Consider the following 23871-nt stretch of genomic DNA (forward strand, 5'->3'; position numbering starts at 1 on the left):
AGGCGATGCATGGACAGCTCGACTTCCCCGTCATCCTGCACACCAGCTCTGTTTCAGCAACCCAAGCCTCTATGTCCTCCAGCAATGTCTTCCCACCTTCTCCCTCAGCTACATGAAAAGCAGAGAAATCTGACTGCTGGGTGCCCCACACACCCCTGGCTAATGGCAGAATTGTTGCTGAATGACTAATCTGCAGCAAATAGCGAGTTTAAGATTAGCGCTTTTGGAGCACTCCCAGCTTCACAGCACGGTGGGTCTCAGTGGACTGAACCCGGCAAGCGCGAGCCAGAGGTAGCAAATCACCAAAAAAGGAAGAGCGCGCAAGGCTTGTTCCTCAAGGCTGACATTTAGCAGCGGGGTTACAGGTTTTGCTCAGCACAACGCTCAGGAAGTTCCATTTTTTTTGGCAACATATGTGCTACAAGATGTATTTTAGCTTCCTGATGAGTCCCTCGCTGGCAGCAGCAGTGTGGAGGAGAAGGAACATGTGCGACAGCCACGAAACGACTGGACCCGGCAGGATGTGGTAACGCAGAAGGAATTCCTTTTTGGAACTGGCTGTTTGGCTTTGATTACTCAAAAGTATCTCCAATTATTGAAAACAGGTTTCAGACCTCTGGCACAGCGCTCCTACGGTAGGGTCACAAGGGTCTTATTCTTGTAGCCATATGGATCAGATCTTAACAACTCAAAGCTATTCCTTCAGCAACCCTACAGCAAGGTAAATGCTCTCCCCGTTTTGCAGACAGAGGAGAAACAAGTAGAACTTGCCCATGATTATGGCAAAGCGGGGAAGACGACACCACAAATCTCGGCAACAACATCTCCCAGCTAACGCAATACTAAGACATCGGTTCCAAACCTGCACTCGCCTGGCTTCTCATCTCACGCTGCTCCCTACAAGCATTAGCTTATCAGGCACCTTCCTGGAAGCGCATCTCAGTGGGGATTACTACGAAGATTTAGATTAGAGCTGCCGCACAAGTGAAACGCATTGCAATTACGCAATGCATCGCAAGGTGAAGGTGCCAATGGTGCCAGGCGTGGGTGGAAGGTGGGCAAGGCCAGAGCAGCTCCAGACTCCTGCAGCGTGGGCGGCCAAGATGGAAACATCGGGTCACTGGGAATGACAGCACTGAGGTGATGCAGAGGTAGATGAAGGCCTGGTCCCAATGTACCCCAGGAGGCTGAAGCAAATGCTCAGCAGGTTGGCCGGCAGACTGAATCCCTTTCAAGTACATCCCAACTACACGTTTATTCCTGGGTCAGCATCTGGTTTCCTTTGGCCTTCCCAGATGACGGCTGGAGAGTCACAGCCTCCAAAATGCTGGATAGTTGAAAACATCTTGATAGCGCACGTGTGCTCAGCTACAGCAAGCGGGCTTGTGCTGCCGATCTCCGATGGCTGCTCGTGAGCAAGTCCTGCAATAGACACCAGTTGACTACCGATCACCAAAGCACCCGCTACTGCAGGTGACACTGAGGGACAGAGGGGGTTTTGCTTTTCCACAACACCCACTGGAGAGCAGATGACAAACTCCTTGCCCAGCACCTTTGCTCCAAAGGGTCATAGAATCATTTAGGTTGGAAAAGACCTTTAAGATCATCGAGTCCAACCGTAAACCTAGCACTGCCAAGTCCACCACTAAACCACGTCTGACAGTTCTGTCTTGCTCCCCAGACAATGATTCCTGAAATGCCGTGAAACTCTGGGCAAAGCAAGTCATTCCCACAACAAGGATCCGGCCGTCCTCTTCAGCCGAGGAGTGCCGGGAGCCAGCTGGGCAATACGGGCCTCGAGCAAGTGTTGGAAAGCACAGCGGGTTCGACAGAGCTCTGCGAGTCGGTCCCTTCTCCAAACAGGCATCTCTGCTAGTGTCCTGTGAGCGCCTCGGGTACGAGCACAAGTACCCTCCCCATACAGAACAAGTGATGGCGGCTGAGTTCTCTTGCTGGATGTCTTCTGCAGTTTGAGATGAAGGGGGGCACAAGAGGTCCAAGGAGCACTGTATCTTGGTCCCTTTTCAGAGAAGGATCTGACAAAAGCAGAGTGATTAAAAGCTTCCACTTGTATTTCCTCATCGCTCTCATCGGGGATATATATGATAGGGGGGAGATGTAATTAAGGCTGCTGCCCCTCCAGCAATTGCTCAGGCACAGCCTACCAATTTAAAGCCTTCAAAGACCTGAGCACTCTGCCGTTTGCTGGGAAGGATGCTAAGGCAGCTCTGCAACTTCCAATTACCCAAGGATCTGGAAGAAGCTGGAGCTGCCCAACTCCCAGCTGCAAAACATCTGGGTTACATTGTCTTCCTGGATTCCAGGACATACACTGTGTACGGCTTCTACTAGAAGCTACTGGATGTTTCTCAGCTATCACCCTCTGAGCATATTTGCCCTTTTCCAGGTTTTCATCTTGCTGTTAGTAACTCAGCAGGGCGCACCGCTGTCAAGTCCTCTCCCACACGCAAAGCAGAAAACAGTTTCCAAAATGTCCCTAATTTCCAGGGCTATCAATCCCTCCCCTTTCCAGTGAGTAAGGCGGCAAAGTTAGATCAACAGTTTCTGCGCACAAAAGCTGCCTATGGAAGACACACTTAGGAATCAACACATAACTGCACAAAATAACTGCACTTTGTCCTAAATCTCTACTAAGATTGCCAGGGGTGAGGTACAGAGAAAAGGGCCTAACTGAAGTCTGTAGAGGGTAGGAGCTGCTACGGCACCTCACCCCCACCACTCTCTTAAACACGGCCAGCATGGTGCTCACAGCCATTCCTCCCGGATCCAGGTAGCAGGAGAGAGGACACGAGGGCAGAGGTATCTTGCCTAACTTCAAACACAGAGGCAGGAGTTAAACAGCTAATGCATTCAGCCCGGCTTTTTGTGACTGCGGGATGCTCCATCAGGTGGCTGGTAAGGCAGGGCTCAAGTCTAAGGAGAATGCCTGATTGCTGGAGGTGGGAGACTCATTAGGGAGCACTAGTGGCCTGGAAGGGATTTAAGGACAGTGAATGCTAGCAGGCAGATGTTTCCCAAAGCCTGAACATGTTTTTCTTCTAGTAATTTTGCTGTTGCAATTCCCCTTCTTTTACCGTAGTTTTCTTTATTGGTGCTTGGTCCAGTCTGAACTACAGACCAGCGTGATTTCTACTTAATAGATCATCCTTCTCCTCACTTTGTGCACTCGAATAAATAAGTTTTTACAAGTTTACTGTGCATTATACAATCTAAAAATAAATGAAATAAAGTATATGAAATTTATAATTTTTCATCACATCTCTATAAAATACAGCCGCTGCTCGGAGCGGCACTTTCTGTACACAGAACACCAAGTCACAATACAATTAACTGCACCAGTTTGATAGTGTGGCAGCACGGTAAGCTAGATTGTGGTGTTTTTGTGAACTACCATTTAGACCTACATAAAGCAAAGAAATACAAAAGCAAAATGCACTTTGTCAATAAATGTACACGGCTAAGCCATTTCTGAATCAAGTATCAAAACCCTACTAACAAAATACATTGTACTTGGAACAAAAACAACAAGCTGAGAAAATCTGCTACCTGCACCAGTACAGAAGCACTACGTTCAGTCTTCCCAATGTTGGTAAAAAGGGCCTGACCAATACCAGTGATTACGCACCCTGTTCATATGCCAATGACATCCCAAAACAAGTTACCAGACTAGCTACCAAAATTCACAGTGACTTGAGTGCCACCAGCAACTGCAAATGGCCCAGTATAGCAGTTCGAATGGGGCAGGACTTGAATTTCTCCTGTTCAAACTGTGCCTGCGTTGGCTGAGCTTGCCTGGGCCGCCCCAGGTACTCTAGCTGCCACTCCAGAGGGGAGTACGGAGTTCTTGTTTGTAATGAACACAATTAAAAACCACCCAGTTAACAGAGCGCCTGGCTCAGTTCAAATTAAAACATTAGATAGAAGACTGCCTTTCTCTGTAGCTCACACTGCTGCAAACCAAGTGGATTTTGGTATATGAACAGAGTAAGTTGAATAAATAAACTGCAGACCTTTCCGAGAACTGGGTTTGGCATTGGTCAACCCTCCAAATTCAGCACCAAGGATTCAAACTAGAGGCACAGTTCTGACGGATGAAATAGCACCGAGAGGAGGCTCTTTACATCTCTGCTGGTGTGCCAGTCCTTTATTATTCAGAGAATTTAATAATAAGTTGTATTTATGATTCTAGGTGGAATAAAATAAGTCAAAATTGTTTTCACTTTAAAAAAAGATAAATACTTTATCTAAACTATCAACAATACAAACTGGAGCTTTAAGCATTTCTTTTGCCTTTTTTTTTCTTTTTCCTTTTTTCTTTTTTACTCAGATTCACAGTAAATATTTTCTCTGTTGTTTAGGTCTTTTTATGTTTTTATTTTGTCCAGTAGTAAGAGAGTAGAAACCCCTGCACAGGCCAGGTGAGCACCTTTCAGTGGAAGCCGAGTGAAGTTGGTCCACGTTGTCCTTGCATAGGTCACATTGGGTTGAGGTAGAAATCCTAGTTACCTGCACAACAGGAGGAGAGGAAGAGACTCATCTAAATAAAAGACAAAAATCTACTGTGTGTCAGATGTGTCAATCATTTCTACATTGCTCCAAGACCTCGTTAGCCAGCAAAGAAGGAGCAACTCTTGACCCAACCGCAATTAGGCAGAAAGGATGCCTCCAAGGGTGACACGCGGCCCCTCCTGGCTATTGCAGTTTTTAAAGCTTTCTGACAGTGTAACCATATGGAACTCTGTCCTCCTGTGACTGACCTCGGGGGTCGGGGGGATGTATTCCCCCACTCAGTACTTCACCTTTTTCTAGCACACACTAATCTGCTTTGAATTTTTTATTACCCTGGGGGAGAAACATTATGAGAAGCAAAGCAGTTTATTATTTTAGCCCCCAATTACAGATTTCAACCTCGGTTCATCAAGGGCTCTGAGCACACATATTCACACCAAAGTCAATGAAACCGCTCAAATATTTGACCTATGTTCAAGAGTCACACGGAGCGGGACCACAACTACGGTACGTCCGTCACAGACCATCTCCTGGTAGCATTATTTCTGCTCCTTTGCTCCACAATCCAGCTTTGTCATCCAGCTACTTTTCTCCGTATGTCACTTTTGTGCCTTGCCTATTTTGCTCAGAACCTTTTTTGTGACAGGGACCATCGCATCCGATGGTATAGAGTCTAGCCCAATATGACCTCAGTTCCAGGTAAGGCAACTCCTTCAGCAGAAGGCTTTCACACTGTTCTCACTTGAGTCGCTCACGTATACAAAACCCCAAGCCTAACCCTCCTCGCCCCTTCTCCCCAGCTTGTTTCTATTCAGGGTCTTCCAAGCCCATTCTGTAACCACATCACACTGTTGCTCTCTGCTGGCACGCAGGGACCACTTTACTCAAAACTCTTCCTCAGCCTCACTTTCTTGTATAGAAGGACGGAGGTAATACTTACTGCCTCACAAAAGCCTAATGAGGATTTGTTCGTGTCTGTGGAGCAATTTGATGATGAAGACACTATACACAATGCACAGTCAAAAGAATCTCTCAGGTATATTGTAATTGAGTCATATGTTTTATAAGCGGCAAAGAGTATTCAACCATATATTGTATGTAGCTTTGGTATCAGTGAACAGCAACAACATCAAAGACCTACAAGAAAAGCACGGAGCAAGCTCTGGGGCCTAACATACTGATTTAACTTTGCAAGCACAAGTTGTTACATCAGGATGCCACAGAGTATTTTCATTAACAACAGTACCCAACTCTGTGGTGGTACACTTTATTCTGGAGTTGCTCTAAAGACATTTTAATACCTGCTTCAGTAAAAATGCATACAGTCTCTGGAGATCTCCTCTCTTCTATGGCCCCAGCCTTTATGAAGCATGCACCACAGTTAACCCTGCAGATTCCCTATGTTCTCATTCACAGTCTACCCAGTAAGCCAGCGATTGCCAAGTGAGCATAAATACAGCATCTGATGGAGTCTGTTACTGTTAGCCCTAGCAGGCAAATCCAATAAAGCTGCAGTGCACAGATAAATTACAACCTTTCTTTGCTACCTGTGGTTGTGTTTTCCATTGATGCAGGGGGCACATTAACTGCAATGCAAGACCAGTGCATTTGCTCTCCAAGACAAAGCTGCAGCTTGTAACCTAGAGATTTTTAACTTTATGATTATTTAGAGCAGCTGTTGTTGACTGACAGTAAAAACAAGACCACCACATTGCCACATACAGTCACAAAGCAGCACTATCGCGCATCCTAATGCTATGCAAACATAGACTTGTGGAGATGCAACAGCCTGTGTCGGAGAGCAAGAAGAGGGGAGGGGGGAATCAAAGTAGGCAACAACCACTTCCAATAACTGTATAAAACCATACTTAAAAATAGACATTTTCTCCTGATTGGTGATCTTCAGAAATAAACATTTTCATGAAGTGATCTCAACCTGAACATAATCCTAATGTCAGATGAGACAGACCAGTTACCATTGTGAGCACTCCTTGTCGAGAAATCCTGACTCCCAGAACAGAGAGCATTAAGACTCTCCATCCTCTGCCATCAGATTATTTGCTTCCCACATTTTAGAGGTTTCTCTGTTTCACAGAGCCCATCCCCAACCTATCTCTGAAAAGGAAGAAGCATCATTCAGCATCTTGTACAAAACTCCTCTTTTTTTTTTTTTTTTTTTCCTCTAGCCTTACCTTACAAAATAAGAACTGTTAGCTAAGCAAGCTCTTTATCGTGGCTTAACCCCAGAAAGGTGCGAAGCATAAGGAGACTGCATGCCAAGTGTAACCCACATAGCGGACGTGCCAGCTGCGTTGGACTGCGTGATCATGGGCGCGGACTGTGCCAGCGCCAAACGGGGCAGAGGCGGGTGATGGACTGTAAAGGAGGGGCGGGAGGTTTTGTGCTGGAGAGAAGCTAGCTTAATAGACAAAGAAGCATTAGCAGATTGGACAGAAGCAGCAGAAGAGGATGGCAAAAAAGCTTCGCCAGGTGGGATGGATGGCAGGTTCTGCAGAAGCGCAGGCTCGGAGTTAGAAGCAAGTAATGGAGGAGGTGGGGGCAATGAAACGTTAGGAGGGGCGGAGGGGAATGGAAAACAGATTGCACTGGCGCTCTGTTGAGGTGCTGAGCAGATCTAGTCTCACTAGATGTTACTAAATTAGAGGAAGGGGGTGGGAAGGATGAGGATGAGGTGCTGGCAACAGCCTGCAGAGGGTTTAAGCTTAGCACTGTGCTGCTAGAGACAGCACTGCTGCTGAAACTGGCTCCAAATTGATGAGGAGAGGAGGCAGAAGGCACCGCATGGTTAAAAATACCTGCAAACAGGAGAGAAAAACTCAGCTTCAACAGATGGGCTTTGTACAGTCTCAAGTGACAAGAGAAACAAAACAAAAAAGAAAAAAAAAAGAAAAAAAGCAAAATTATAATAGTTACAGCCCCATACAAAAATATGCAGCATGAGAAGGCAGCAAGCAATGAGAGATAATGGTGCAGGCCAGGAGGTACAAAAGATTTCACTTACCTTTCCTACTGCCAACCTCTAAATGCCACGAGGAAAAATGGTCAGACCCAAGAACTGTCAGTTCTATACCACACGGGTAGACTTTTGATGAGATTACGTGGTCTCTAGAGTTCTTTATCTGAAGTCTCAAACTGCTGCTCTTCCCTCCCCACCCTCCTGCTTTCCCACTTACAGGGCAGCAGAGGGGAGATTGTATTTCCAGCAAATCTATGTGCTGAGAGATGTGAGAGTTAGGATTTCCCGACATGGTGCCTGAATGATTATGGACAGGTAAGAAAAACTGCCTTGGACACTTAGTAACGGCAGGTTCAGACTATCTTCTAGTCCTGCCAGCTTGTCTCCGCTTTGGGCCGCAGAAGCCAAGCCTGTGCAGAATCCCAGAAGTGCAAGGTGCATATGGCATTGCCCTTCCTGGCAAAGAAATGCTCTTCATGTCCATTCAAGAGCCAGAATGCTACGCAATTCCCAACACCATCTCCTCTGAAGAGGCACTGATGTTTTGCTCTTCCTGGATCATGCTAAATCCATTCAAGGCCTAATCTCAACCTTTATTCAAGTTGACAAGTTAGAGATCCTTAACTTGGTACCAGGACAAGTTAAATCTTTTACCTGAAGGCAGACCTAAGTTGGTTCCAACACAGCAACATCTGAACAAGCATACATTATGAAATCACAAAGTCTGGGTGTATTCTTTCATTAAGGTGATACAACAAGCTCATCTAGTAGACAAAGCTCATGAGATTTCACTGTGGGGAACTGAACTCATCCTAGCATTTCCGAGAGATAGAGGAGACTGGTTATGTGGGACAGATCTGCTTCACATCCTGCAGAAACGAAAGGGTTTCACCCCTGGAGAGGCAGTGTCAGACTTTCCTTTAGGCCCTGTCTTATACCAGAGAAAGAGTTCTGCCTACCTCCAACTGTTCCACCTGTAACCCCAGGAGAGAAGTTCCCCATAGTGTGAGAATTAGTCAGTCTGGTTGCAGCTGATGACACGTGGACCAGACTGGCAGCAGCTGGCATTGAATTAAATAAGGACTGCAATACTGAGGAATTTGTCACCGAGTTGAGGTTTGCTTGCAAGGCCATGGGGCCGAGGGGGAACTGCGATCCAGTGGTCAAAGTGTTTAGGAAAGGATGGTGCGTCTGAACAGAAGATGCTGGGTTGCCTGCTGAAGAAACAGCAGTAGAAAGGCTTTTACCATTCAGAAGGCCACCAGATGAAACAGCAGCAGAAATGAAAAGGTTGTGGCCATTTTTAAACTCCACATCTCGGTCCCTTCCTTTGCCAACCTTTCCGTTATGCTGCAAAGAGTTTTTTTCTGAAGAACCCCCAGTACGAATGTTTATTTCGCTGATCTCTTTGCCTTTGACCCCTGACCGATTTAAGTCTTCTCCTTTCGTGCCGCTGAGGCCTTCAAGTTGCCTCTTGTTCAAAAAAGGATTCGTTTCCGATACCCCCACATCTTTGCTTCGCTGTGACTGGAAACCCAGGGAGCAGTTGGAAGTCGTCACGTCTGAAGCCTTATGCGGAAGAGAAGCACCATCGATAAAGCTGTGTAAACCAATGTCAGTTGACAGTCCACCGTTGTACGTGAATCCGTTAGTGGAGTTTGTACTAGGGCTGAGCCCGTCTGCCCCAGACGAGGGCATGGCAATGCTTTTCCTTGTGTGTGCTGTGATCTTGGCGTCGATGGCAAGGCTATCCTCGGAGGACGGCCTGAAGGCAAACAGTGAATTCTGGCTCAGAGATGAAACCGACTGCAAGGGACTATCTGTAGTTTTGGTCAGGTTGATGTCAGATATCGGCGAAAAAGTAGATTTCCATTTACTGCTATTCATGTTTTCGTTGCTTTGTGCTTGTTTCCTCCCAGATAAGCTGCCGCCTAGTTTGGAAGAAAATTTATAAATGTCAAAAACCAGCATTCACTGAATCTGCTCATTAAGAACAGGGTTTTATCTTTCAACACCCACATTTCATCAGTCTGTAATTCTATTTCTGATCCAAAGGCAGAAATATTGTGAAGTCACCCAAAGGTCCTTAAAATTTAGTTTAATGCTCTGAAAAAGTTAGAGAATGCTGATCTACTTTTTCCTCAGTCTTTGTACTGCAAACCCCGAGTCAGCGAAAAAACTTGTCAGATCTTTGGTGACCTGTGACTACAGAAAGAACTGACCCAAAATCTGTAATTATCAGCCACCTGTCTTAATTATGATTATGCAAAGCCCTGGCAGAACTGCACTCTGCTCAGCAGCACAGAAAAGCCTGCTACTGACTAACAACTTCAGTCAGTGGCAGACACCCATTCCCAAGTCCAACCATTACAACAAATAATTAACATTCCTCACACCTACCATTTTCAACAGTCTTCTGTGGAGATTTGCTTTCCAATGATATTGTTGCAATTTTCCTCTCAATTCTAGTGGGAAAATAAAAAGGTTATAGCACTCATTGCAGACCTTTTGTTGCACATTTACCCTCATAACCTATCTTCCTCATGTTCACATCTTAACAGTTGACTAGTATATATAAAGCCAAGTCAGCTAGACAGCTGTATGTTACTAAAGGAACTTAAAAGCATAAAAAAAAATCCACCACAAACTTTAAGCAGAAGCTATTACAGAATTATTGCTCTTTGCCAAGATTAGTGCACATTCAGAGGACTTCATTGTTGCTTTTCTTTCACAACAAGAAGTAGGCTGTTGCTCGCATTTCTATAGTGGTTACTTTTCCAGCACCTTAAACAAGAAAAAAAAAATGCACCTCACAGGCAGGCAAAGTACTCAATGTTCAGAGCAACATGTCAACAGTTTGGGGCAGGAAGTGAAGAATTTCGAATCAAGCTGAAACTGGGAGTGAGTGGGAGACAGATTCTTAGTTAAAGATTACACACGCAGCCTCAGTACTCCTACAAAGCAACGTAGTAAAAAAAATCATTTCTACACTAATTCTTTCAGAGGCCAGACTCTGTCAGCCTTGCAAACACAGCAACAGTAGGTTCCCACATTCAAGTACTACTTCCTAAATACCTTCCCTATTCACAATTTCAGCTGCGTAAGAGGCTTGGCATAATGGAATCGGTCTCCAAGCAAAGGGAACAAAGAAGGCTTAACACACCTCTCCAGTTTAGAGCACCGTTATCAGCTCTCAAAGAAATCTCATCCTGAAACCTACGCCTGTGTATTCACCTGCTGCTATTGTGCTCATCTTCAGATCCCTGCTCTTCGTCTGATGTTAGAGGAGAGTAATGAACGCCGTTGGTCTGCATGAGGGGCTTTTCCTTTTTCAGTACCGGGGGCTGGTCATTGTCCTGGTAAGGAACAGGAGAGTTCTTCAGGGAGTTTTCAGGAGAGGAAATGGCTGTTATTTCTAAAGGCTGGTTAATGTTATTGACCTGGGCAAGAAGGAAAGAAAGCAGTTACAGATGAGAGTATCCCTTTAGAAACAAGGCATCTTGTTAAGGATATTAAAAGCAGGCTTAACTTGCTCAGCTTTAGGATATGCCAACAGCTGCTTGTTTAGCACTGCTGTTGTTATATTCCACCATTCTGCATTAGAACCCGGGATGAAAGCTTAAATATAACTTGGAAAAATATCTAATTTTCATTCTTTGATTTTATGTTTAAATGCAGAAATGAAGACATGGGATAATTGCATTTCTTTTCAAACTACCACTGCAGGATCACATGAACACAACTTGTATAGCTGGCTTAATTATGCAAGAATGCCATATGCTTCTGGCACTCTTATGCTATTTAGTCAATCTTAGTTTAAACTATTTTCAAAATATTTAACCTACAGCCTAAAAACCAACTTCACTGCAGAAACAAGCTCTTTGTCATAAGGGAAGAGATTATTTTTAACTGTTAATGCTCTGACAGCAAAGAACTCTTTGAAGATGTTCTACCTATACAGAAATAGCTCACCAACTTTTCAGCAATTCTCTCACCTCTCAGAGGGGCCACTTTCACAAAGGGTCTTCATGCCAATTCTAGCTACTAGCACTGTAACAGCCTGCAAGTATGCTAAAGAATAGAACAGTTGAAGCTTATTTCTAATTCAAAGAGCTTTCCCAGGCCCTACTCTCTTGCTAGAGCTCTTCATTTTTGCCCTTACCATGGAGTTGATATTGAGCGGTGAACCTGATGGTTGCGTAAAGAGTCCAGACACAGTAGGTAAGGATTTGCGTTTAGGGGAGACCCCGGAGTTCCCGCTGAGATTCCCAGTAGAGGATCTCTTCCGCCGGCCTCGCTTCTTCCCATCCTGCGCGTGTGCTTGGCCACAGTCCAGCCGAGCGCTCGTGGGCAGAGGACTGTGCTTGTTGGAAGGGGATTGTTTTACATGTCCTGTATTAGGAGAGATTGTAAAGATGATTCTTCTCTTGGCCTCGTTCTCAGGATCTGAAAACGCTGCATCAGACTGAAGATCCCCCTTTGTTCCTTCGGCAAACATCTTCTGAGCATCTGCATATTGCAATACCCCTACCAGGCTCTGGGAGGTGCCATTTAACCTGGGGCTTGTTGAGTGCTGGTGAGCAGGGGAGTTTTGCCCAGAGTTCCTTGACTGCATCATTAGCAAAGGATGTTGTGGAGTGGAACTCCGAGACCCTACTGAGTTAAACAGACTCCCAGAGTCGTCCAGAGCTGCCTGATCAACACTATGGTTAAGATGGGCTGGGCTGTTTGTAAGATTTCCATTGACTGCCACGGAGCCAGAAGAGTAAGAAAAACCTGTTGAAAGGGAAAGTATACATCATTGCTTCTGCTGAGTGATAGTTCACAGTGCTAGATTTCTGGGATGACTGGGAGTGGTTTCAGCTCTACCTGCATTAGATCAGCCAGCAGCCGTGTATTGCACGGGGAACTGCACAGCTGCTTTTTACACAGTGCAGTTGAGAACGTGGCTCTGTGCGCTGACAGTTTCAGTTAGGGGTTAATGGTTTTCACTACTCTTTTGCCAGTTCAGGAACATTCATGTGTTATATGGAGATATCCTATGCTCTACCCAGTTTTTAAATGGAATTCAAGTGTAAGCTTCTTTTGAACTATTACGCCTTTTGAAATCAGGGCTCCTCTACTCTCAACTCCTTCCTACCGTCAAGGAAATATATGGCCAAATTCAGTCTGTTTCCTTCCCCGAAAAAGAATGGACTTTGTCATCCGTACAGCCCTCCTCCTTCTCAAAATTAAACAAAAGGCTGTGGCTTAGGAAGTGACAGAGGATCTTCAAAGAAATGGTGGCAGAAGAATGCCACATGGGAGGAAGCTGGGAAAGGGAATTAAGTATTTGTCATGGTGTATCATAAATGGGTTTAGTGCTCTAGTAAGGCCTTGTCTCTGGGCTGTCTAAATGAAAGGAGTAGAAGAGAACATGGTATTGTTTTACAACGAGGTTTTTTTTAAATACTTCATTGGTTTTATAGAAAACTGCAGCCAAGCCCTTCTTTGCAAAACAGATGCTAGAAAAAACACAAGCCCCTCGAGGTAGTAAACATTAAGAACAAATGTACTCTCTGGTGAGGGATCAGCTGTAGAATAGCTTCTGTATGCTAGAACCTGCTCTTCCTGGTCCACAACATTTCCATATCCTGAATAGCTAAAGGCCACAATTTCAACAGATGAGCGAGTTCAGAAGCAATGTCTGCACTTAAAGGTATCCCTACCCTCTCCTGTTTGACCCTTCTTCCTACCCAGATACTTGTGCCTTTACAACCGCTCATGAGGCACCATTGTGACCTGCATCAAGAAATTAATTTTGCTATTGAAAAACCTCCACCACCCTGTAAAATAAAACTTTTAAAGCCAGATCATCGGCTCATAGCATAGCTATGCAACACTTTGCTGGTTTGCCACATCGTAAAGGTAGGAATCTCTTAATCCACATAGAAGAATTTACAAAAGCAATTATTTATTTACACTGCAAGGTGCTGCAGTTCAGGTAAAGGCATGTCAAACCAATACTTTATGCCAGAATGCATCCAAGCTGTAGGCACATACTGTCTCAAAACATCATCATCTGTGATTCTTTGGTCTCGTTACAAAACACACATTTATCTAGCACTCTACTGCCTGAATGACCTGACAAGAAGTGCTCGGAAAACTCTTGACGCGTGCACTTGGGGGTGCTGTCACGACAAGACAGCACACCTTCACGTAGATGAGGCTGTTACCTGAGGTAGCCAAAGCCAGTGGCTTGTTTCCAGCAGCATTGCTTACGCCATTATGAGAACTAGCACCAATCTGCTTTTCAAGTGTCGATGAGTCTCTACTCTGATGAACTGGGCTAGGTGTGCTTCTCTGGGGGGAGAGAAACAGGCATTTTAGTACAGGAAGTATACTCAGAAGTCAACAGCTTAAACAAAATTCACATGCATTAGTAGATCTACCAAGGAAAGTGGCTCTACTTCCTAAATGTCCTAGATTTTGCTTGTTTTGAGAAAAACATAGATCAGCATGTTACGGGACAAAAATAAATACTGTGATTAATTATACTGCAATAGTATCTAGCACACAACAGATACCATGCAGATAGAGGGAGAACAGGCTCATCGTCCCAGAAAGTTTAGACTCAGGACAGCACTGCAATCAGAGAACGAGTGCCTCAGTCCACTGTTTCACAGGCAGCCGGAAAGGAAAAAAATGGTTGTATCATGTCCCCAAGCCTATGCACACAAAGTTCCCCAAAACCACCCCAAACTGAACATGAAATGCATTAGGCTACGCTCTCTAGTACACTGTCTGAGGGTACGATCAACAAGTGGTGTTTTCCTAAAGCAGGCAAAACAATTGCGAAATGATAGCCCAAATAAACAATGTGTTGAAGTGAGAGATGCCATCCAGAGCTAACATTCCCTCTGAGGACATACGACTTCTGCTCGGAGCTGGGCAGACTGTAGTTCTGCTACAACTAAAAGTCTACAGCTGGAAAAAGATAATGGATTCAATACTATGAAACAACTCCAGCTTTCCAAATACGGGATTGTAAGGCAAGCATCTGCAGATGGATTCTAAATTCACAGCTCTCATGTGAAAGCAGCAAATGCTTCTCGGTTCTCTACTGTTACACTTTTGTGCCAAACATTTTTGAGAAACTGGACCAGGCTTTTTCAAACTCCTCTGCCACCAAGAGTGGCATGGACTTATCAGTATTTCAAAAAGAGATGGCTCCAAAAGTTCTCTAGCTGCTCTCTGCTGCTACAGAGCAGTCACTCGCACATTAGGTATTACAGCCTCAAGGCACTATTCAAGTTCATCCTACACACGTATGTGATAAAGATAGACACTTTTGAGATGACCAAACTGAGGCAGAAGAATTTGTCTCCCAGGGTCATGCAAGGAGGCAGGGGCTAAGAACAAACTGACACGTGTGATTCTCTGCTTTCACTGCCACACGCTCAGACTCTGCGCCTTTTCCACCCAGCCAGACATTTAAGACTAGGATCTCTTGAGGCATGTCCTTTACTTTCCTTCCTGGCTGAAATACCCCCACCCCACAGACACATGAGAGGAAAAATCTACAGAATGACTAAGAGCCAAGAGGATGCACCCAAACAGCAGCCTCCCCCGAAGCATCAGACATTCAAGATTAGCAGCCCACTAAGGATCCTGGTGCAGAGCACCCCATTACTGCCCAGTGTGATTTTAGTTAGGGATGGAAAGTGTTGACAATCCCTTACTCACCACCTTCTCAACACGGCTAGGTAGGACTACGCTGGCCAGAGGGATACTAACAGGGAGTTTATTGGGCTGCACTGTGCTGAGAGGAATACTGATAGGTAGGCTGGTGATAGTTTCTCCATTACTCACAGAGGTTCTCTCTCTCAAAACCTGTAAATGCAAAAGAGAAAGTAATGTTCTTAACTGCATGCTATTACTGAAAAGACCTTTTTAAACTAATGGTAACCTGCTCATTTATATTTTGTGTCCCCCTGCCCTTCCCCCCCCCCCTTTTTTTTTTAAAGAATTACATGATTAAGAGTGATGACTATATAGCAAAGACAGGGCATGCACAGAGCAGCTTTGTTACCAACACCAGTCTACTGGGACAGCAATATCCAACAGCATAGAAATATGTAAATTAAAGCTACTGCTGGCCCCAAGCATAAGAAAAAGGATGCCTTAGGCAAGCTCATTTCCTAGTGTCTTTGTTAGAGCTCTGTGAAAAGCACTCATCTGACAGAATTCATATCTTGAGGCCCTCTGTACGCAGAAGATGTAGTAGCCAGAAATATTTCCATGGTAACCTCCTATTGGAGGGCACCTGCTTGCTCTGAAAGGAACACCCATATGATTCATGGCTGGACCAATTAAGTGGACAATTTTTTGTTATTTTTTTGTTTCAACTATGAAAGAGTCTACTTTTCAAGTTCAAGTAGACATGCACTAGATCAAAAAGAAGTCCTACTGCATTACTGGCGCAGTTCATATGCAAACCAGTAACTCAGAGGTAAGCACGTCTTTCATGAGCACAGTATTCTCTTCCTCTAGCCAGCTCATTTTTATTGTATCACACCTACTGTATTTTGTGTTATTTCCCATCCCAAGCTGACCACAGAAAGGAGCATGCCGGCATTCCCTAGTTTGGCCAACTTTTTCTTTGTTCTACCAGGTGTAACATCTCTGCACTTGAGCACAAGCAGATCTCTTACCTTCTCGCCTGCAATTGGTAAGGCCGCTGGGGAAGAGGGCCGAGTTTCCTGAGGACTCAGCTTTATGCCATTTGAAATACCAGGGCTTGGATATGTAAGGCCATTCTCTTTGACGTGGTCAGCTCTGGAACAGAGATGTACAATTGTTAGAATACAAAAGCTAATGACTTCTCTTTTGCAAGGAATTCCTGTACCAAACTCAAGGCACTGTACTGCCTTGTTTACCCAATCAGCTGGCACTGCTGGTTTTCTTGAAACAAAACTGTTAAAAGTGTATAAACCTCCACTTTTAAAAATATTTTTCCACAATCCAGATAAACCACTGTTATTAAAACAAGCAATTACCCCTCCTTTCCCACCCTAGGAAACGATCACTCTCACCTCTGTATCTCATTAGCTGTTGCTTTTCCATTGATTCCATGGTCTTGATTCAAGTGTCTCCTTAGTGCTATTTTAGCTGGGGAAAACCTGGTATAATCAGGTAAGGACAAGCTTGTCATCTTGTCTGCCTTCTGTCTGCTGCTGTGGTTTGGGGTACACGGAACTATTTCTTGGTCCAGGTGAGAGGTCGTGTACTGAGGGTGTTCTGCTTGGAAGAGGGCCTGCTGAAGCTGTTATGAATTTCATAAGGAGTAGCATGGCCGTTCATGGACAGTTCAGGGCTCATGCCATTGATGTGGGGCATAGGAAACTTAGAGCATTCAAGCTCCAGTTGGAACCTGCCATGATCAGCCTCAGGATCACGGCTCAAATGGTTTTTATTGCGTAGCTGTACTGACAGTGACTCATCAGATGGCGTGTACGATTTCAGCTGCATGAGCTCCTGCTGTCTTTGACTCTTCTCAAGTTCCACAATGCTGATCTTTAAATGAAGAGGAGGACAATGATTAAAAACCACACTTAACAATTCTATCACATTATGGAGTTTTGCCTTGATATGCTTCTCAGGAAAAGTGGCCCCATTTCTGGGAACAATGCAGAACAATTGACCCAAAATTTGAGAAACCAATTTCAACATGCTGCTCTGAGCTCGAGACCAAAAGGCACAGGTAAGGGGAATGGCTCAGAAACTCATAGAAAGCACTTTTCAGATCTTAAAAGCAAACATAAAATATCTCCAACTTATATAGAGCATATGGAGTAACTCAATAGTGCCAGTCATTGAAGGAAACAGTCACTCCATGTCAAGGCATCCAGAAAAGGCTGGATTAGCTCTAGAGCTAATCTCACAGGGAAAGAAAAGTTCATCAGACACAGGAGTTTAATTTCTTTTCACTATGGTAAGTGACATTCTGTGGGAACTGATTCCTGAATCGAGACGTCAGAGCACACATGCAAACAAGCAGGACCTTTCTTCTCATTAGGTCATGCTTTTTAATTATACTTAATGGTAAACCATGATTCCTTCTTCCACAGCATTACCAAGGAATCAGGTCATAGCATCTACTTCCTTTAAAAGTTATCCACATCCTTATTCTTCAAGTTTACTAAAATCCTCTAATAGAAAGACTAATCTCCGGGGGGGGGGGGACGGGACAGAAAAGCAGCTACCTAGCTTATCCTTTAACATCATATTTAATCAAATACCCTTAACTGGCCCATTGCCCAATGGTGAATCTAGTTTGTTTCTTGCTCTCTACCTGCAATTCCAAACAGTGCTTTTGTTTCTCAGAAATCTGATTCTTCAACGCCTGCTTCTCTTTCAGCAAGTTCTCCAGTGACAACGTTGACCAATCCAGCTTCAGTTCTTCACATCGTGCCTTAAGCTGCAAAAACACAGGATAAACAGATCAAAAGACAACTTTCACCACTTCACACCACCCAAGGTGCAAGCTGAAAGCCATGCACCTTTCAACTGGATACATGCAAGAAGCTTCTCAGCCCATTGAAAACTCCTCTCAGCTTAAGCCAAATGCCACCAAAATGGTCCCGTGGTCCCCACAGAGTGTGGCAGGAGGTGGCTTGGTTCTTTCTAAAAGCAGTGTTATCACCCACCTTCCCTATCCAGATTTCCCCCTCACCTACCTTAACAGTTTGAGTTACCAGGATGAACAACACAAGAGTTATGGCTACCACAAAGCAAGCACTGTACAAACTTCTTGGCCAGCGAGACCTGGATTCAGTGACAAGTGCATACACAGGTGCAAAGCTGTTTACAGGACACAGCTGAGGCCAAAGCCAACTGTCACCTCAGCATTTGGTTAGAGGTAAATAAAGGTCACCAAGAAAGAGGACCACCTGCATTCTTTCCCCCATCATTCTCCTCTGTTACAGAGGAGCTATAGCAGCTAGATGATTTTTCGTTTGTTAAGATACCTTGAAGACAGGGGCAGCCCTCAGCTCATGACCTGTCCTCCTTACATAAATGGGAGCATCACCCTGCTACTCAGACACAAGCGTTGTACACACCAGCTGTAAGCTCTGGTTCCTGAGTTCACTGTTATCCTTCTCCAGCTGTTTCGTCTGTTCTTTCAGTTGCTGATTGTGAGCAGAGATTTCCTTCTGAGCCTGAATCAGGTCATTGTATGTTAGAGCTTTAACTCCCAACTACAAGATGAAGAGTGAGAAGGAAAGAGATCATTCAATAAGGTCTTGACACTCTAATTCCAGATGACTGTCACATTCAAAAGTGACATTGAGGAGATCCGCAGAACTTATGCAGCTCACAGGAAGTCTGCCAGCATTCTCCAAGGCACTTTGTCATTGCTAGGGGATAACGAGGAAGGACAAAAGTACCTCACTTGGAGCTGCTGTTCCAGCAATTCAACTTTAAAACTGGCGTTTAGGCTCTTGCCAGCCAAAAGAACACTATTTTTGTAGAGAGCCACCACATTTCCTTCTGTGCTTCTGAACTTGCATTGACAACACAGAGTTTGTTCAACCAGCAGAGGATGCAGCCTTTACTAAAATACCACAGTTTCTGTGGTCTGTCACCCCTTCCCTCGGATACAGAGTGGCACACAACAATTTTAACAATGAATATAAAACAGAACCAAAGAGTGATACAGATTCCACATTATTTAGCATGATCTGCTGCAAAACAGAGGCAAAGACCTGAGACTGCTCTGGTCTTGCTTATTTTAATCAAAAATGTTTGCATGCAGATGAGTAACAGGCATCCACTTCCACCAGATCAGCGCTACCTCATCAAGTTTCTGCTGAAAAAGACGTTTGATTTCCTCTTTCTGTGCCTGGCAGTGGGTGAATAACTGCTGTGCTGTCCCCAGTAACTGAGCATTCTTTTCCTGGAAGAGGGAAGAGTGAGAAAATACACTTTTAGCACCAACTGCAGCATGGTCCATCTTAATAAGATGTTTACATCTAGTTTATATAGCAAGTCAGGAGCAAATCTGAGCCCAGAGGGGAGATGTATGAACTAATCTAGCTCTGTCTCAGAGTTCTGTGAGCCTATATTTGTTAGTGTTCAACACTTGGTGAAGTTAAGTAAGCTGAAAAGAGCTTTTAAGTAGTTTTTTCTGCTATATGGTAAAATATAATCAGGACAGTCTTAAAAATTCATTTTTATCCTCCTAGTGAATTGTAAAGAAGTAGTAATAATCACATCCTACAGAGCAGAAATGGAACTGGAAAAAGATTATCTGTATGAAATCTGTTACTAAACTGGGAACAGAATCTAAATCCAGAGTCCCAATTCAGAGTTTTCCTACACAATACTCATGGAAGACATGCAGTAAATGAAGATACACTGTGGGGGAGGTAGGAAGAAAGTCATAAGCAAGCCAAACCACTTGCACTTCTAATGCCAAAATTGCTTCAGTGGACCACCCGACCCTTCCACTTGCAGAACATTTCCTGCCCATAACATTCCTTGACTGGATAACTTGCTTACTCATTTCACGGTCATGCACTATGTGAGCAGCAAAGGGCAAGGATAGGACTGGCTGAAGAGTCTCATTTATTCAGTTCCCAGTTGAAAGATGAGCGCAGCAAGAAGAGCGAGCTCTGGAGATTACACTTTTCTCCAACTTTTGCTGCTGAGGCCAAATAGGAATTGTGCAGAAACTGAGCCATCCCTCCAGAAAAAGTGGAGGACAAGGGCGAAAAGCACCTTGATCTTCCAAGCAGGGAAACAGCAGTGCTGGCAAGTTCAACATGTGCGAGAAAACACAGGACTTGGCATACAGCTCTTGCTGCCTCTCATGCCAACGACTTGGGAAAACAGTTGAGTCACGGCAATGCTAAACGGACTGCCATAGGTGATGCTGAAAAAATCATTTATGCTTTCAACATCAGTCATTTCATTCAGCCTTTACAAGCAGTGGAGGAGCTTACAGCTCCTTCTAAGGGTAATCTGGTGAACTAGCAGCTCACAGCATCTTGTTTATTTTAAAATCATATTACAGAAACATTTTTCTTGTACTTGAAAAACCTTCATGTAAGAGAGTTATTAAATAGACTATACGACAGCACCTCATCCAGCAAAGTTCTGCTTCTGCCTTTGTGAAGTTTAACTTGCCATGCTCTCCTTGTAACACTCCATTAAAAAAAATATTTTCATACTGAATTCCTCATTCTAATGTATGTATGAATAAAGTATGAAACAGCTGTCAGACACCAACACAAAGTGATTACTTTTCCACACTCTCAATTTATACTTTCAGTGTACGGCACAATGCTTGCATGCTATCATTTCTCATGCTATTTTCTGTGCAAGGAGATAAGTTAACTTTATGCTGACTTTCCTGACAAGTACAGAATAAGCAGAAAAATATGCTGCTTAAGGAAAAAGTTGAAAATTCAAAGTGCTGTTTGACTGTGAAAACAAATGGAAACAACCATAGAAAAAAGGTTTGCATGAACACCACATCAGCATCAGCCAATTCTCAGTAACGAACGGGGTGGCACAAGTTAGCCTCTCTCATCTGGAAAAAGAGTTCCCATTATGGAAAACCCCATAAAACAGTGCTATGGCTTTATGCCGACACTTTCACAAAGGCCACAGAGCAAAGGAAAGCTTCCACGGGGGCTACCTAAAGCTGGAATTGGCCAGAAGTTAAAGACTATTGTTGAGCTCCATGGCGAAAGGTTCCTCCATAGAAGTAGCAGGCACAGTCTCTCTCATCAGGGTTAATTCATAAAGCAATTAAACTATTCACAATTGAGGTAAAGCAATACAAGAAGAAAAGGTGTTTAGCCAGTAGATCTCCTCCCTCTGCTGGGGAGATGGCTCCATAGCAGAGAAAAATGCCACACTTCACAGCTGCAGGATTTTCTTCGCCTTTCCATGTATTTCAGCCCACGACTTGGTAAATTTACAGTTTGCCCACCAGTGCAATCTTAACACATTAAGATTATCAATACTAAGGATGCTTCATTAAGTCTCTTAAGTCAGTGATGACAGCTTGTTTTTTTTTAATCCCATACTTCCATTTGTTACAAGTTTAATGAGCCATCCTGATGCTACAGTACTAAATTCATTTAGGCTTTCCTACAGTGGGAAAAGAATAGATGTCAAAAACCAGAAAATTCAGCTCCAAGGAATTAGTATCTGTGTTTTTCAAGACAGTCCTCATTCAAAGTTGCTACAATCTTTAGCTAGACTAAACACAAGTTAATTATCCCAGAGCAGTTTAACTAGCAGCTCGCAGGATGCATCCGTGCAGGGAAGCCGCCCTAAGTGGAGGGCAGGAATGCATTCAGGCAGTGCATACTGCTGGAGAGGCTGACCACCACCTCTTGCTCCTGTGACCCATGAGACATTTAGAGAAGAAAAGCAGCTGCCAACCCCAAATGGGAGAAAAGGACAGGGTTCAAGACACCAGCCTCCTGCATAGGTACACACAGCTTCACGACAAAATAGAGGGAAAACCAGAAATACTGAAGTAAGTCTTATTAGGCGGAGGGGCACCAGAGGGAAGAGGGGAGGTGCATCTCTCCCACTTCGCAGATGGGAAATTTAAGCACGCAAAGACTGACCGAGTTAGCAATAAAATCCCCACATACAGTCATTCAGCCTAAGCATTACTCTGGTAGAGTCTTTGTAATTGGCCTGGTGCAACACTGGCGTTAAGTGTACACAATTCCGACCTCCAGCGTTTTTCCCCCACATCTAAGGTATCTGGTAGTCTGGCAATTTTGTTTAGAAATGTTAAAAATAAGGCCTACCTTTTCCTGCTCCAGTAACTGTTGCAGACTTGCTTTATACTGAGGAGTTTTCATGTATGCCATGAACTGCATGTACTGGATCTTAAAAGAGTCTGCAAAATAAATAAGGAGATGATGCATTTCAAGTAAGAGTAAGTGCAATGCTCCTATTTACCCCTATTTGCTCCCTTGACACCTCTCCCCCCTTTGCTCTCTCTTGCTTTTTATTTGGACTGTAAGTCAGGCCAAGCCATTAAAGATCAATTTAGAGCATGCTGAAAATCCATCTTCTGATGCAAGCTAAACTCTTGGATCCATTAGCTACTTATAATAGGTACCCCAATGGAAGTCATGACAATGCATTCAAAAACGCAGAGGAAGATGATGGGTGCTAATGGTGTGTTTGCATGATGAAAGAGGAGTTGAACGGCATTTAATGCACTGTAAGTAGAAATAATAAAAGAGATTAGCTGTAACAGCCAAAACCAGCCCTGAGCTCAGAGCACTCATTCTCCCAGTGTCACAAGACAGGGCTTGCTGTACTCCTCCTACCTCCATACAGACAGATGACAAGCTCTACACCCATATTTACTCTCCAAGGAGCACTTGCTTCTCATTGTCCTTCTATCTCCAGTCTCCTATTACACAATGAATCTTCCTTCTCCCCAGCCCTCACCACTAAGGCCCTTTCATCGTGAAGCCAACCACATGATTATGTCCAGTCTGCTGCAATCACAAGCAGCCAAAACATGTAATACATGGTATACAGACTTTTGCAGCAAGGTTTACTCCAGACAAGCGTCATTTTCCCCACTCCCCCCCTCCCACCCCCGACATGAAATGTCCCTCTAAATCACTCTTTCTCTCCAGTAAGAAATCAGTCATAACTGTAAGACACCACAGCAAGAGAGCAGGAGTTAAGGACATCACAGATGCCCTTGGTCTCCACATAGACAGGAACATTACACCAGATTCCTAGATGATCCTAGACTGGCTCATGCCCAATGCCAAAGGCCAGAAACAGTTGGGGGCGGGGAACCAGAAGACCCAAAAAAACACTCTCCAAGTTTTCCCTTAAATCACCTCTTGCACATGGAGCATATTTTCCAACCACACCACCTTGGTGACCTCAAAAACTCGGACAGCATCTCATTTACTTCGCTCTAAGTTTTGCAGAGAAAATGGAGTGGCGTTCCCCAAGATTGTATAATTTAAGAATAAGAGAATGGTTTCATTTAACATAAAGTTATTTCTGACTAGCCATTTCCATTTAAGTTATTTTGGATTCCTGCTAAACCCAGGCTTACTTCCTTTTGTGCCAAATGAGAGCTGAAACAACGTCAAAAAACAAATGCAGACCAAGACATCAACTTCAGCAGCAAGCAAGAGAAGAGACCTCATGGTGATGCCAACAGAAGTGGGGCAGGCAGGAGAAGATGGGGAAGAAGCTATCCCCCTCTCCTGTTCAATATACAGCTTTCCACAGTGGCTGTCTATTAGTAGACCTTTGATTTACCATATGTTCAGAAACCTCAAAGTAGAGGTTCCCATGACAAACACAGTGAC

General features: G+C 44.2%; 1 protein-coding gene across 1 annotated transcript in view; it reads right to left on the reverse strand.

Annotated features, from left to right (window-relative positions):
* Positions 1 to 6693: 6693 nt before the first annotated feature.
* DOT1L (DOT1 like histone lysine methyltransferase) overlaps positions 6694 to 23871 on the reverse strand; it is a 66981-nt gene continuing 49803 nt past the window's right edge. The window contains 16 exon segments of the mRNA XM_050910683.1: positions 6694 to 7108; positions 7111 to 7346; positions 8467 to 9438; positions 9908 to 9972; positions 10742 to 10947; positions 11670 to 12283; positions 13723 to 13849; positions 15233 to 15379; positions 16142 to 16153; positions 16201 to 16330; positions 16585 to 16783; positions 16786 to 17062; positions 17841 to 17966; positions 18610 to 18747; positions 19344 to 19445; positions 22327 to 22418. Coding sequence (XP_050766640.1) covers positions 6758 to 7108; positions 7111 to 7346; positions 8467 to 9438; positions 9908 to 9972; positions 10742 to 10947; positions 11670 to 12283; positions 13723 to 13849; positions 15233 to 15379; positions 16142 to 16153; positions 16201 to 16330; positions 16585 to 16783; positions 16786 to 17062; positions 17841 to 17966; positions 18610 to 18747; positions 19344 to 19445; positions 22327 to 22418 — 3794 coding nt within the window. The 3' untranslated portion in view covers positions 6694 to 6757.

The sequence above is a fragment of the Gymnogyps californianus genome, chromosome 24 (genome assembly GCF_018139145.2).
Source record: "Gymnogyps californianus isolate 813 chromosome 24, ASM1813914v2, whole genome shotgun sequence".
In the NCBI taxonomy this organism is placed as follows: Eukaryota; Metazoa; Chordata; class Aves; order Accipitriformes; family Cathartidae; genus Gymnogyps; species Gymnogyps californianus.